Source organism: Sebastes fasciatus, chromosome 6 (assembly GCF_043250625.1).
Source record: "Sebastes fasciatus isolate fSebFas1 chromosome 6, fSebFas1.pri, whole genome shotgun sequence".
NCBI classification, from domain to species: domain Eukaryota; kingdom Metazoa; phylum Chordata; class Actinopteri; order Perciformes; family Sebastidae; genus Sebastes; species Sebastes fasciatus.
In genome coordinates, this window is record NC_133800.1 from 12,232,406 (window position 1) to 12,245,059 (window position 12,654).

General features: G+C 40.7%; 2 protein-coding genes across 2 annotated transcripts in view; both read left to right on the forward strand.

Annotated features, from left to right (window-relative positions):
• Positions 1-1,767: 1,767 nt before the first annotated feature.
• Positions 1,768-3,155, forward strand: foxd5 (forkhead box D5). The gene has a single exon (XM_074639835.1). The coding sequence runs from the start codon at positions 1,966-1,968 to the stop codon at positions 2,950-2,952; it is 987 nt and encodes a 328-aa protein (XP_074495936.1). The 5' UTR covers positions 1,768-1,965; the 3' UTR covers positions 2,953-3,155.
• Positions 3,156-5,168: 2,013 nt separating this feature from the next.
• Positions 5,169-12,654, forward strand: part of pgm5 (phosphoglucomutase 5) — a 32,333-nt gene continuing 24,847 nt past the window's right edge. The window contains exons 1-6 of the mRNA XM_074637668.1: positions 5,169-5,653; positions 8,504-8,666; positions 8,831-8,977; positions 9,083-9,208; positions 9,299-9,489; positions 11,576-11,730. Of these exons, the coding sequence (XP_074493769.1) occupies positions 5,396-5,653; positions 8,504-8,666; positions 8,831-8,977; positions 9,083-9,208; positions 9,299-9,489; positions 11,576-11,730 (1,040 nt within the window). The 5' untranslated portion in view covers positions 5,169-5,395. The remainder of the gene's footprint in view (positions 5,654-8,503; positions 8,667-8,830; positions 8,978-9,082; positions 9,209-9,298; positions 9,490-11,575; positions 11,731-12,654) is intronic.

The following is a 12,654-nucleotide window of genomic DNA, read 5'->3' on the forward strand; positions in this document are numbered from 1 at the left end:
ACAAAATCCAATAAATAATTGTATAAACAAATTATACCCCCCCCTCCCTATAACGATATTACTGCACCATTAAATAAGCAGAGTTAATTTCATAAACAATTACATTTATACATATAAATGAATTAAATCCGATAGCAACATAAATGAAACATATACCAAACAAAAAAATTAAAAAATTAAAAAAAGGAAGGAAAGGACCAAAAGAAACCCAGAAAAATAAGTAAATTAATAATAATAAGAAAGAAAGAAAGAAAAAGGAAACTAAATAAAAAAAAAAAAAATAAGTGCAAGTTGTAAATTATATGTAATATGAGGTCAGCAGTTTAAAACTTCAATGTCAATTGTATCCATTTTTTCTATATAGATTAATTAAATTATTGATTGAATCATCTACTGGTCTTTTACCCATTTTTGCCTTGTTTCAAAAATACTGACAGTTTCACTGCAGCTAAGACTAAATGTGGAATTGCACCTTCAATATAGTGACAGTGCTTGTTATACTTGACAAATCACAGCCTCTAGTGTATTTTTGGTATTTGTTAGTTTTCCTTTAGTCATGTGAGAGCCATCTCTCTCTCTTTCACACAGTAGGCCCAGTAAGGTGAGGAAATAGGTGGAGTTTTCCCAAACTAGGTCATTTGCAATGGAGATGGTTTAGCAGCACGGTCGGTTTTTAGCACATATCCGCTGTTGGACCGGTTTGCTTTGAGGATGTCTCTGCGCATTCATCCCGGTCGTAAAGCCTCTCTGAGCCCTGTAGCCCAGAGCGCAGCGCTCAGCTCGGCCGTTTCCTTCTCGATTCTGATGCTGATGGCCTCGTTAAGGCCACTATTGCCTCTTTTCTCTGCTGCTGCGGGACGCCCCACCACGGCCATTTTCATGGTCACACCACCCGCGGGCATCCAGAGGTGGCAAACTAAACGAACCCGCGGGGTGTCCGAGGGGGAAACACTTGGGTTGTGAGCTCTGAGCTCTGAGCTAGGCGTGGTGGTCAAACTCCCAGGAACAGCCCACCTCCGACTGTGCTGCTGCTGCTGCTGCACCATTTATAATAATACCAAGAGGTCACTTTAACCTCATCATATACATCTAAGTTGGTAGTATGTGTACATGTCAGACAGAACAAACAGGCCTATAAGCCAAGTATACTTAGTCTTTTCTGTACACTTCTCAGTAAGAGCCAAGTATACTTAGACTTTTCTGTATACTTCAGTATACATATGGGTGCACACCAACCATTGTGAATGTGTGTGTGCTGCAGGAGTGCAAAAAAAGTGATGAGCACATTTTGGTGTAGAGCTCCGACAAAGATATGTAAGCTTCTTTGTGTTGGCACTCACTCTATAGCCAAATGAAATATGCTTTGCCATGATCTTTGCTAAAATGCAAAGAAATGTGATGTATTTTAGCAAAGATCACATTTCACTTTCAAAGAAATGTGATGTATTTTACATTTCTTTGAATGGCTAGGCCGTTTTTTAAAATCTGTGTAACTCTGAAATGGTAACATCCAATCACAACACTAATCGGGTTTTAAATGGAACATATGGCTTCTGAATCATCTACACAGTGAAGGGAACAGAGACGGTGGTCCAACAATCGCACACTAATGTTTTTATCTCAGATCACAGTGAGTGAGAAAGAAAAACATTCTTCTTAAATTTCTCTGAATGGCTATAGCCCGTGCGCATCTCAGGACCCCCCAAACACCCCCACCTCCTCTGGCTCCCTGTGGTGAGGGGGCTATACTCTGATAGGTCCAGAGGGTTAATGGGACTGGCCTGCACGGCAACTGTCTCCCAGCATATAAAGCCTCAGTCCTCCTGAACCACAGCAAAACAGCTGGTACGCGAGGTTTTAAGAAGAACCACACGGTATAGATGCGCTTTTACGCATGAACAGGGGCCTTTTACGCACGGAGGAACCATTTTACGCACGGCATTTTTGACCATTCCTGGTGTGACCATGACTCTCTCCAGTGAGTTTGAAGCTTCTCAACACGCCGAGGATGAGATTGACATAGTGGGCGAGGATGAGCCCACCCACGGGCGTTTGTATCGAAGTGAGTGCTCCACGGACCCCGGGTCCTCTGAGTTTGACTCCTCGGAGCCGGACTCTTCTGGTGAAAGCGAGACCAGTTTCTGCGCAGACGACGCACCAGAAACCAGCAGGAAAGCAGCAGCAGCATCATCCCAGAGCAGCTCTGTGAAGCCTCCCTACTCCTACATCGCCCTCATCACCATGGCCATCCTGCAGAACCCCGTGAAGAAGCTGACTCTCAGCGGCATTTGTGATTTCATCAGCAACAAGTTCCCTTACTACCGAGACAAGTTCCCGGCCTGGCAGAACAGCATCAGGCACAACCTGTCTCTCAACGACTGCTTCATCAAGATCCCCAGGGAGCCTGGGAACCCGGGTAAAGGCAACTACTGGTCTCTGGACCCGGCTTCCGAGGACATGTTCGACAACGGCAGCTTCCTCAGGAGGAGGAAGCGCTTCAAGAGGAACCAGCCGGAGCTGGGCAAAGACGGACTTGTGTTTTATTCCAACATGAACTGCTACCGGGCCTACGGGCAACCATACCATGTGAGCCCAACGCCAGCTGCTCCTCTCCGGTACATGCCTCCTCTGCAGGAGGGCATCATGATGCCTCCATCTTCCTATCACATCATACCACAAACTTTGAAGTGCAGCAGGCCTAAAGACTTCAGAGAACCAGCTGAGCCAAAGACATCATCAGCAAAGTGCTCCTTCAGCATAGACAGCATCATGAGCAAACCCTCTCCCATCACTCCACACAATCCTCTTGGATTCAGTCATCTTATGTCTGGTCCTGCTGGTGCATGTTTGGTTCCTACTCCTCTCCTGCAGCCTCCCAGGACTCCTTTCTGCTCTCCTGCCATGCTGAGCACTGCTGAGCACCTCAGACTCTCCTACCACCACCACTGCTGAAGGAAGCCTTTACATTACAGTGTCTGTATGTTTTTGATGGTGTAGCTCATTTCTTATAGAAATGTTTTTAATTGCATGATATTTATGTGACATTCAAAGTCTTAAAAAAAATATCTGTGTAAATAAGATGAGTGGTAATATATTATATATATATGTGTTTGTGAGACTTGATGCAGTCAGTGTAAACCCTCGTTGTGCTTTTGCTTTTAATTATCAGAATAAATGTCTGAAAAATATCTGTGATGTTTCAAGCTCTTTATTTGGTAATTTAAAGCAGTAGTTTGCACATAATTGTGTGACTCAGGGTGCAGTGGAATTATAACAGAAGTAATATAACAACAGTAAAAAAAAGTGCATGATATTAATACTTTTTTTCCCATCATAATGTAGCCTGGGAAAAACATATTGTGTTATCTTGAGATGTCAGTTTAGAAAGTTGAATTCTCTCCAAAATTCACAATATGTCATCATTATTAAAGTCAAACTTAATATAACAACAGTAAAAAAAAGTACATGATATTAATACTTTTTTTCCCATATCATGTAGCCTGGGAAAAAAATATGTTGTTATCTTGAGATGCTGCTCCAGATGTCAGTTTAGAAAGTTGAATTCTCTCCAAAAATTCACAATATGTCATCATTACTAAAGTCAAACTTAATATAATAGTTAATAATCAACATATAGGCATCCTCCAAGTCAAACCTATTCACTTGCACTGCCATTTGTTAATGACATTTAAAGAGTGGTTAAAACACCTCTTTACAATCATTTGGCTGTTATTGAGATATAATAATTGAGATAAAATACTGAAAAACAATATAGCGTTTAGTACATTATGATAGAAGTATATGATGGTCATCCCCATGCTCTAATATGTCTCATACGTTGTTCCAGCAATTTTTGGGTTGGTACCATTTGTTACACAGATTTGGTGCTAAATTTAACATTCTTTTTTTTACCACTGGAGAATTGGTAATTATGATCAATAATCCCTCCAAAACACCACATTAAGACACCAAGACCCTGAGGAACACCATAGAAAAGCCATGCTGTGATTTGGAATAAAAAACTTTTTACATTTTGAGATTTCGGCAAGAATTGCATTTTTTCAGCACTTCTGTTCTGGAAACTGCTCAGAAACCCCTTTATTGTCAATCTACCTATGAATCTATCTGAGGAAAATAGTATTTTTTTAGATAAACTTCTGTATTTATTCATCCTGATCTTAACACATTTAGAGTCCACACATTTATCAAAACTAATAGCGTAAAATGACAAAAAACAAAAACAACAACAACAACATGGAAATATGTGTTCAGTTACTATGTTGGTTGTATTTGTTGTGGGATGATGAGACATCTTTTAAATGTATGAGAACAGTTCAGTTCTTTCTTCCTGCCTCCAGGTCGCACTGTTTACCAAATATTGGAACAGACACATAATGCAGACTGCTGCAGACTTTCTTGTGATGGCCTGTAATCTACTCCTGTAATAAATGTCACATATCACAGATTCCTTGATTCCTTTTTTGCATTTCAAAGCTGGAGGCTTCTACTAAAAATATATGCAAAGAGTTTACAGGAGAAAGTGAGATGTGTGGAACTGAAGATCCTGAAACAAATTTGGTTCAAAAGAGAAACGTTCCTATTATATTATTATTATTATTATTATTATTATTATAATAATAATAATAATAATAATAATAATAATAATAATAATAATAATAATGATATATAATAATAATAATAATAATAATACATAACCATAATATATAATAATAATAATAATAATAATAATAATAATAATTACTATAATAATAATAATAATAATAATAATAATAATAATAATGATAATGATAATGATAATAATAATATATTTATTTGATTAATTCTGTAGATATATATTAGAGGACTTTTGCTCAGTGCTTACTGTCATTTCCTACTTTTAACCTCCTTTGAGTGTCTCCATGCAGCCTTCATACCGGAGCAGTGTGGAAACACCAGCAGTGTCCGGTTGCAGCCCGGTGGTCCCGACACAATCCTCCTCCTCCATCAGTCAAAGGTCTATTTTTGGCCTGAAGGCTCAGCTGATTGTGGGGCCTTGTAGATTCTGGCCCTGCCTGCTTTTTTTTTTTTTCTCATGTAGTCAGTTGTTCAGGCTTATTAGGGAAAAGAGGGAGTTGTCCAGCAGCAGAGGAGAGTTGTTGCTGAATGTTATAGTTCAGTATAGTGAGGGATGCAGCAGCAGCTCTGTGTGAGGTGAGGAGGACATTATAGTGCTGCAGGGTGTTTTACTTTCATCCCAACTAGAACTCCACTTTACAGGCTGACAGACAGACGAGCTCTCCATCTCTGGACACCACCAGCACACAAACTTTAACTTCAGTTTTGTTTGCTCGACCTCCTCCCTGTTGGGTCCCTGGTTGAAGAAGAGAAGAGGAGGATGGAGACGAGCCCCATCCCGGTGCTGACGGTCCAAACCGCCCCCTTCGACGACCAGCGGCCCGGTACCAGCGGGCTGCGGAGGAAGACGGCGGTGTTCGAGGGCAAGAAGAACTACCTGCAGAACTACATCCAGAGTGTGTTGTCCTCCATGGACCTGCGGGACCGACAGGGCTGCACCATGGTGGTGGGCAGCGACGGACGATACTTCAGCCGAGCTGCCACCGAGCTGATAGTGCAGATGGCAGCTGCCAACGGGGTAAGAGAGAAGGGAGGGTTGACAAAAGGCCTGTAGAGACTGGCAACTGTTTGTCCCCTTATAGAAACATACTGGAAACACATTCAACCATGCATTAGACTAACATTTCTGTAATAAAACTAAAAGTAAAATGAATCTAGTGTTTATATAGCCTTTATTTACATGCACAGTCTATTTAGAAATCATTGTTTTTGGTTTATTGTGACTGGCAACCATTTGTCCCCTTATATAAACATACTGGAAACACTTTAAGCTATGCATAAGACTAACATTTCTGTAATTGTAACATTAATCTAGTGTTTATATAACATTTATTTGCATGTCTAATTAGAAATCATTGTTGTTGGTCTATTGTCTGCCAAGGCCTATGTGTGCTAACCTTGGAAGGAGTGGGGGGTTTGGACTGGGTGAGGTCACCTGTAACTTTGCACGTATTCCTTTTGAATAGAAAAGTCAAAATAAAGTAAGAAACAATCCAATCCAATCATCGTACATATAAATGTGTTTTTAGCTGCTTATCACTGCAATGAAGAACAAGGATTAAATACACTTGACATAAATTATTATGAAAGTTTGACTCAAAGATCACATTTTGGATTCAGGATGTTCATATCTCTTATCCTGTAGCTCAGTGGTTCCCAACTTTGAGGTCACAAGATGATTATCAGTTTAGAAAATAAAAAAATGCCTTTTTTTTTGTAAGATACTGAATAGCTTTTTTATGTTCAGGCCTTTAAAACTATACGTATGAAAGTCTGAGAAGTGAAAAATCATTCTTCCATTGAACTGCTCGCAACTCATAGACATGCAACTAAACTTTGTATTAAAGGGACACAAGCAAAAAAAGGTGGGGAAGCATTGCTATATGCAAGAACAGCGATTAGGTGACCTAACCCAGTGGGTTTAAAAATGGGGTCCGGGGACCCCCAGGGGTCGTTCAGGGGGGTTCCAGGGGAGCCCCAGCAAAAAGGGGAATCATTTATTTTCACTACAATGGTCATTTTCAAATGGCTCCCTTGACCTCTGACCTCAAGATATGTGAATGAAAATGGGTTCTATGGGTACCCACGAGTTTCCCCTTTACAGACATGCCCACTTTATGATAATCACATGCAGTTTGGGGCAAGTCATAGTCAAGTCAGCACACTGACATACTGACAGCTGTTGTTGCCTGTTGGGCTGCAGTTTGCCATGTTATGATTGGAGCATATTTTTTATGCTAAATGCAGTACCTGTGAGGGTTTCTGGACAATATTTGCCAGTTTTTTGTGTTGTTAATTGATTTCTAATAATAAATATATACATATATTTGCATAAAGCAGCATATTTGCTCACTCCCATGTCGATAAGAGTATCAAATACTTGACAAATGCAATTAATTGTGATTCAGTATTTTTAATCGATTGAAAGCCCTAGAAATAAAACATTCAAAAGCAAAAACCCTATCAGATGGAGGACCCTGGGACGAAATCTTATCAAATGGGGGGTTTGTGGTCTAAGTTGTGTCAGGGGTCCTTGACGTGAATAAGTTTGGGAACCACTGACCTAATCTATAATTTATTAGACTGATGAATTGACTGTCAGCAGAGATTGTCCCACCAGTTACTTATTATGACTTTGGATTTTTAATATCAAAACATTATAATTGCATTACATATCCACATATTGCTTTGCATAGGCAATTACTCCTCATACAGACATGGAAACTTCAGTTTAGGTGAAAGTAATAATCCGTGGTATTAAACGTGTGTGACCTCTCAAATGTCAGCAGCAGCAGATAAATGAAAGTAGGAAGACAGAGTGAGAGGAGGAAAATCCCCACAGCTCACTCAAAACGCCTGCTCCGAGATCTTTGTGATTGGTTTGGACAGGCTCCAAGGGAAAATCTGAAGGGAATATAATTTGTTTTCGAGATCAGTCCGTTGGTTTTTCTGCTGGCCCAGCCAAATGTCTCTTGATGTCGGCCTTATCAGCACTTCCATCCATCCTGCTCTATTTTCCTGCCGACGTGTGTTCCCCCCACATCCCCCGCTGTTCCACCTCTCCAGGGCCAAACTTTATGCTTTGGGGATCCCCTGTCATGTGGCATTGAACCAAAAGCCAGGATAGTGGCAGATGACCCACCCACTGCTGGGACTATCTTTCTGACACTAGTTACTGAATACGATCTAAACATAGTGGGAAATAATAGCTTTATACGTGTTCTCCTAGGTCATTACACACAATATTAACTGGCTAAATGTGTACATTTCTCAGGGTTGTCCCTCACTTTCCTTGTCTTTTCTTTATATATACAGTACATGCAACATGCTGGATGTTGGGAGGATACACTGACGTCAGGAGAATAAATTCCTCTCCAGTGAGGACACTTTTATTTAGAATAGCTGATATGCAAGGGAATTATGGGATGCTGGTGGTATTACCACGTTAAAAGTAGCCTACACATTATAAATAGGGAGAGCAGCTCTGTTATTTAGGCACCCTCTTGAGGCACAACATTTTTAAAGCTGGCTGTCAATTAGTCACCTGTAGATGGATGAGATGCTTTGGGCAAGTGTTGCTTTCAAGTCCAGTTGGACAGATCGGCTGTTGAACTTTTTCAGGTCAGCGTAGAAGAAAAGACATGCTTTGAGCTCTAGAAACACTTCCTGACATTATTTTTTTCTGCTTCATTTCTCCAAAGATGGCCACTTTTCCACACAACAACTTTCAGCAGAGCCTGATTTCTTATTTACGCAGCATTCGGGCAACATAGAGAATAGACCCCTAAACAGTTCTAGCTCATCAGAGAGCATTATTACAATAAGTGACTTTCTGACATTGCTCCTCTTTGATATCTGTGCTGTGCAGATTGGTCGTCTTGTGATTGGCCACAACGGCCTCCTGTCCACCCCCGCTGTTTCCTGCATCATCAGGAAGATCAAGGCCATTGGCGGGATAATCCTCACAGCCAGTCACAACCCGGGAGGCCCCGGTGGAGACTTTGGAGTCAAGTTCAATGTGGCAAATGGAGGTGAGGATTGAAAGAGGGTGCTTGTTTTCTGATTCTTCCAGTTGCTTCTTCCTATTGAGAAGTCAAAGGTAGGGGTTTGAAACCCTCTGTAAGTAAAGTCAGGGATGTTTTTATGCCAGTGTCCGGTAAGTTTACACATATTTATGTGTTTCTTTGTGTGGTAGGCCCGTCTCCGGACACAGTGATGGAGAGGATCCACCAAGTGAGCCGGACGCTCGAGGAGTATGCAATCTGCCCTGATCTCCGCATTGACCTTTCCAGGCTGGGAAGACAAGAATTTGACCTGGAGAACAAGTTCAAACCGTTCAGAGGTACAATAGTAACTCAGTCTCTCCCTTTTCTTATTGCTATAATGAACAAAATGCATATAAACACATTGCTATCCAGTATTAATTGTCTCTTCTCTGTGTTTCTAGTGGAGATCGTAGACTCAGTTGATGTGTATCTACAACTGCTGAAAAACATCTTTGACTTCAGTGCCATTAAAAGTCTTCTCACAGGACCAGATCAGGTCAAGATACACATAGATGCCATGAACGGAGGTGAGACAGTTCATCATCTAGTTTATACAGCCCCTGAGCTGCTGTAAATGTTATTGGAGATTAAACTGCTTCTGTCTTTTCTCCTCACAGTGATGGGCCCCTATGTACGGAGGATCCTGTGTGATGAGTTGGGAGCTCCTGCTAACTCTGCTGTTAACTGTGTCCCTCTGGAGGACTTCGGTGGGCGACCTCCGGAGCCCAACCTGATCTACGCCACCTCTCTGGTAGACGCCATGAAAGGAGGGGACTTTGGCTTTGGAGCGGCATTTGATGCGGATGGGGTAAGACGTCATTCACTTTGTTCTCTCAGTATAACCACTGTTAAATAAGTGTGATAAGAGTGGGCAATATACTAAATGATAGATGATAGATTTACTTAATGGCAATGACAGTGTAGAGATTTGCCCACACCAATGAGTACATAACATCAGTAGTACTGTCATAGTCACGTGACATGGATATAAATATTGTTTTTTAATATGTCAGTGTACAATACCCATGTTTTAATAGTGTGCCACTGAACTAAATGGTGTAACTTTGTTGTTCAACTGGTGGAGTCATATGCATGTTTTTTTTTTTTATTTAAGTGCATTCAGTTTTTCAAAGGACTTTTTTTTCATATTGTTATCATCAGAGCCAGCCTTAAGCATATGCGTTATAGTTAAATGTTAGGGGCACCTCAAATGAGGGAAGAAAAAAAAAAAAAAGTATAACTTTTACTATTTTTTACTAATACTATTCTAATACTATTATTTCAAAATATTACAAAAAAGCCCACAACCACATAAAAATGTACCCTATTAAATAGGCCCTATTTTCTGGGTTGCCTGCAGCATCACCCCAATAGCTAAAAAATAGCTAGAGTCAGTTACTTCCACCTTAAATTCATCAGAGAAAGTTGGAGAGACTATTCAGGTGTTTGGGGGAATAACCTACAACATAAATTTGAGAAATACTGTTTAACTTTTAAGTGTGATCTGCATAGCTTAATCTCAAAGACATAAAGCTATGCAGCAGTTTCTGTGTGAGTGTATGAACACAATGACTTGTTGTGGGATTGCTGCGACGCCAGGAGCACCAGCTAAAGTCTTGCCTAAGCCACCAAACTAGTCATCACTGGCTATCATGTAGAAAACAAGTTTTTCAAAGAGATAAAATCAGATAAATGTTTTTTCTTTTGTGAAGAGTTGTGTTGGAAGGGATTTTCCCAAAGGCCTCTCACTCAGCCCGCTGTCTAATATTTCACAAGACTCTCAAAGCTTTAGTGCTGCATTTATGGCCCCATCCCTTGTTTTGTGCCATAAAGCAATACTCCTTTGTGACATAAAATAATAACATATACTTGGTAGAAAATTCAACTCATTCTGATTATAATTGTGTTATGTGGAGGCTGGAAGAGGTTGATCATATTTGTTGGTTTAATTTGGTTTACAAATTAGCATGGCAATGCGTTGTTTGTGTTAGATGCCCTTTCTTGCATACCATGAGATGCCCTGGTTCATGATGGATCACTCAGCAGTATATTCCTTCAACCTATTCGGATTTCTTTAATGATTAAGACTAAATCAATGTAAGTAGACTCCACCCATGGATACCAGAGAGAGCCTTATTTATTTTTTATTTGTTTTTGTTTGCTCATTGATATTAGGAAGAAAAGCAATGGAATGGAATAATACTGTATCCATGATGATCCAACAAGCAGCTCACTTTTTCCACAATGTCATCCATTAGTCATTTCTACTGTATACACACACACACACACACACACACACACACACACACACACCCTTTGCTGAGTAAATTAGCTTAGCATCAGGAGAATTATGTCATATCTGCTCTGTTCCTCCCACCAGGATCGGTATCTTCACAGTCATTAGCACCAGTGGTTGTAATCTTACTGTGTGAAGCTTTCTTTTTTTAGGGTCCCTGTTACATAACACCGTAACCAATATCCTCCACACTTTAATCTGTAATTATGAGTGTTGGCTTTCACTTATTTGTGGTTAATATTGGTCTTCACAGCAGAACTACAAATCCAACTTTACTGAATTTCATGGTAACCCAGTGGTTATGCTTATGCTGACAGTTAGCTAAATAGATTTACAGTCACAACATATTGAAGTAATATATTATATGCGGCATCATTTGGACAAAAATGAAGGTCTGTGGCACAGAGGAATAATCTATTAGTAGGATCAATTCATTAGTTTTGGTCTCCTCATAGGATTAGTTGACTATAAGATCACCAGCTTTATCCACCTGAAATGCTAAATCAGTCAAGTTTAGCCTGATTGCAGTTCTCTCTTCACATTATTACAATAAAAACTAAGACTCACACTGTACTATATTGCCCTGTGCTGTTGTCAGGACCGGTACATGATCCTCGGAGAAAACGGCTTCTTTGTGAACCCGTCAGACTCGTTGGCCATCATGGCTGCCAACCTCTCCACCATACCCTACTTCAGACAGCTGGGAGTCAAGGGCTTTGCCAGGAGTATGGCCACCAGCACCGCCCTCGACAGGTACAACACACGCTAATAACACACACTCTGTAGATCTCAGGGGTACAAGGGGAAAAAAAGGGTGACTGGAGCACACTGATTGATTTGCAGCCTTTAACAGTGCAAACACACTAACGTTTTAACGCTACTGTGTCTTTATCAGAGTCAAAGTGAACAAAGTCCTCTTAAAATCAGAAAGATAGAAGTGTATAAAGTACAAGTAATGCATCCATCAAGTGTAATAAATTAGAGGGAACCAAACACCATGTGTGCTGCTGCAGTTTACGTTAAGATCTAAGGGGTTTTCTCTGGTCACACCACCTCGACCTCTCTCCACAAACTCCTGCAGCAGCCCAATCTCTGGAGAGGGACGACACTCTCAGATGAAGACTCACCCACTATGAATAAGACTGTGAGATCACATACACGCAACCCCCCCAGACACACACACACACACATTTACTCACCGCCTATAAATATTGTCCGTTATGTAAGACTAGAGGCGAGCAGAGGGTGCTGAGTGAGAGGATGTGATCACAGCTAAAGTCCTCCCCATTAACATTTTTCCAGGAGGAGGGATCTCAGTGCTGCACCCCAGTGAGGATTCAACAGAATAGAAATGTGTCATTTAATACTATGAGGGAACCAGAAAAGATCAACTATAGTTAGTTCAGTACGAGTATTGTCTTCTAGTTAAGATAGATTCGGTGTTCATGTAGTTCGTCAGTGTCTTCTATCTGAACAATGTAGAAGGCTATTAAATAGGCGTTATCAGTCGCTATAAGCCCCATAGATGTGGGTCAATAGGGACCTACGACACCAACTAGTAGGTTTTGTCATCTATTCACATGGTAGATCACCAAAAGAAGGTACAGAAGAACAAGACAGTGACCTCTAGCAACTGTTGTAATTATGACAGGAACAGAAGTGGAAGTCAGGCGCTGT

Coding starts and splice junctions, on each gene's coding strand:
- foxd5 (XM_074639835.1), top strand. CDS start 1,966: ATGACTCTCTCCAGTGAGTTTGAAGCTTCTCAACACGCCGAGGATGAG.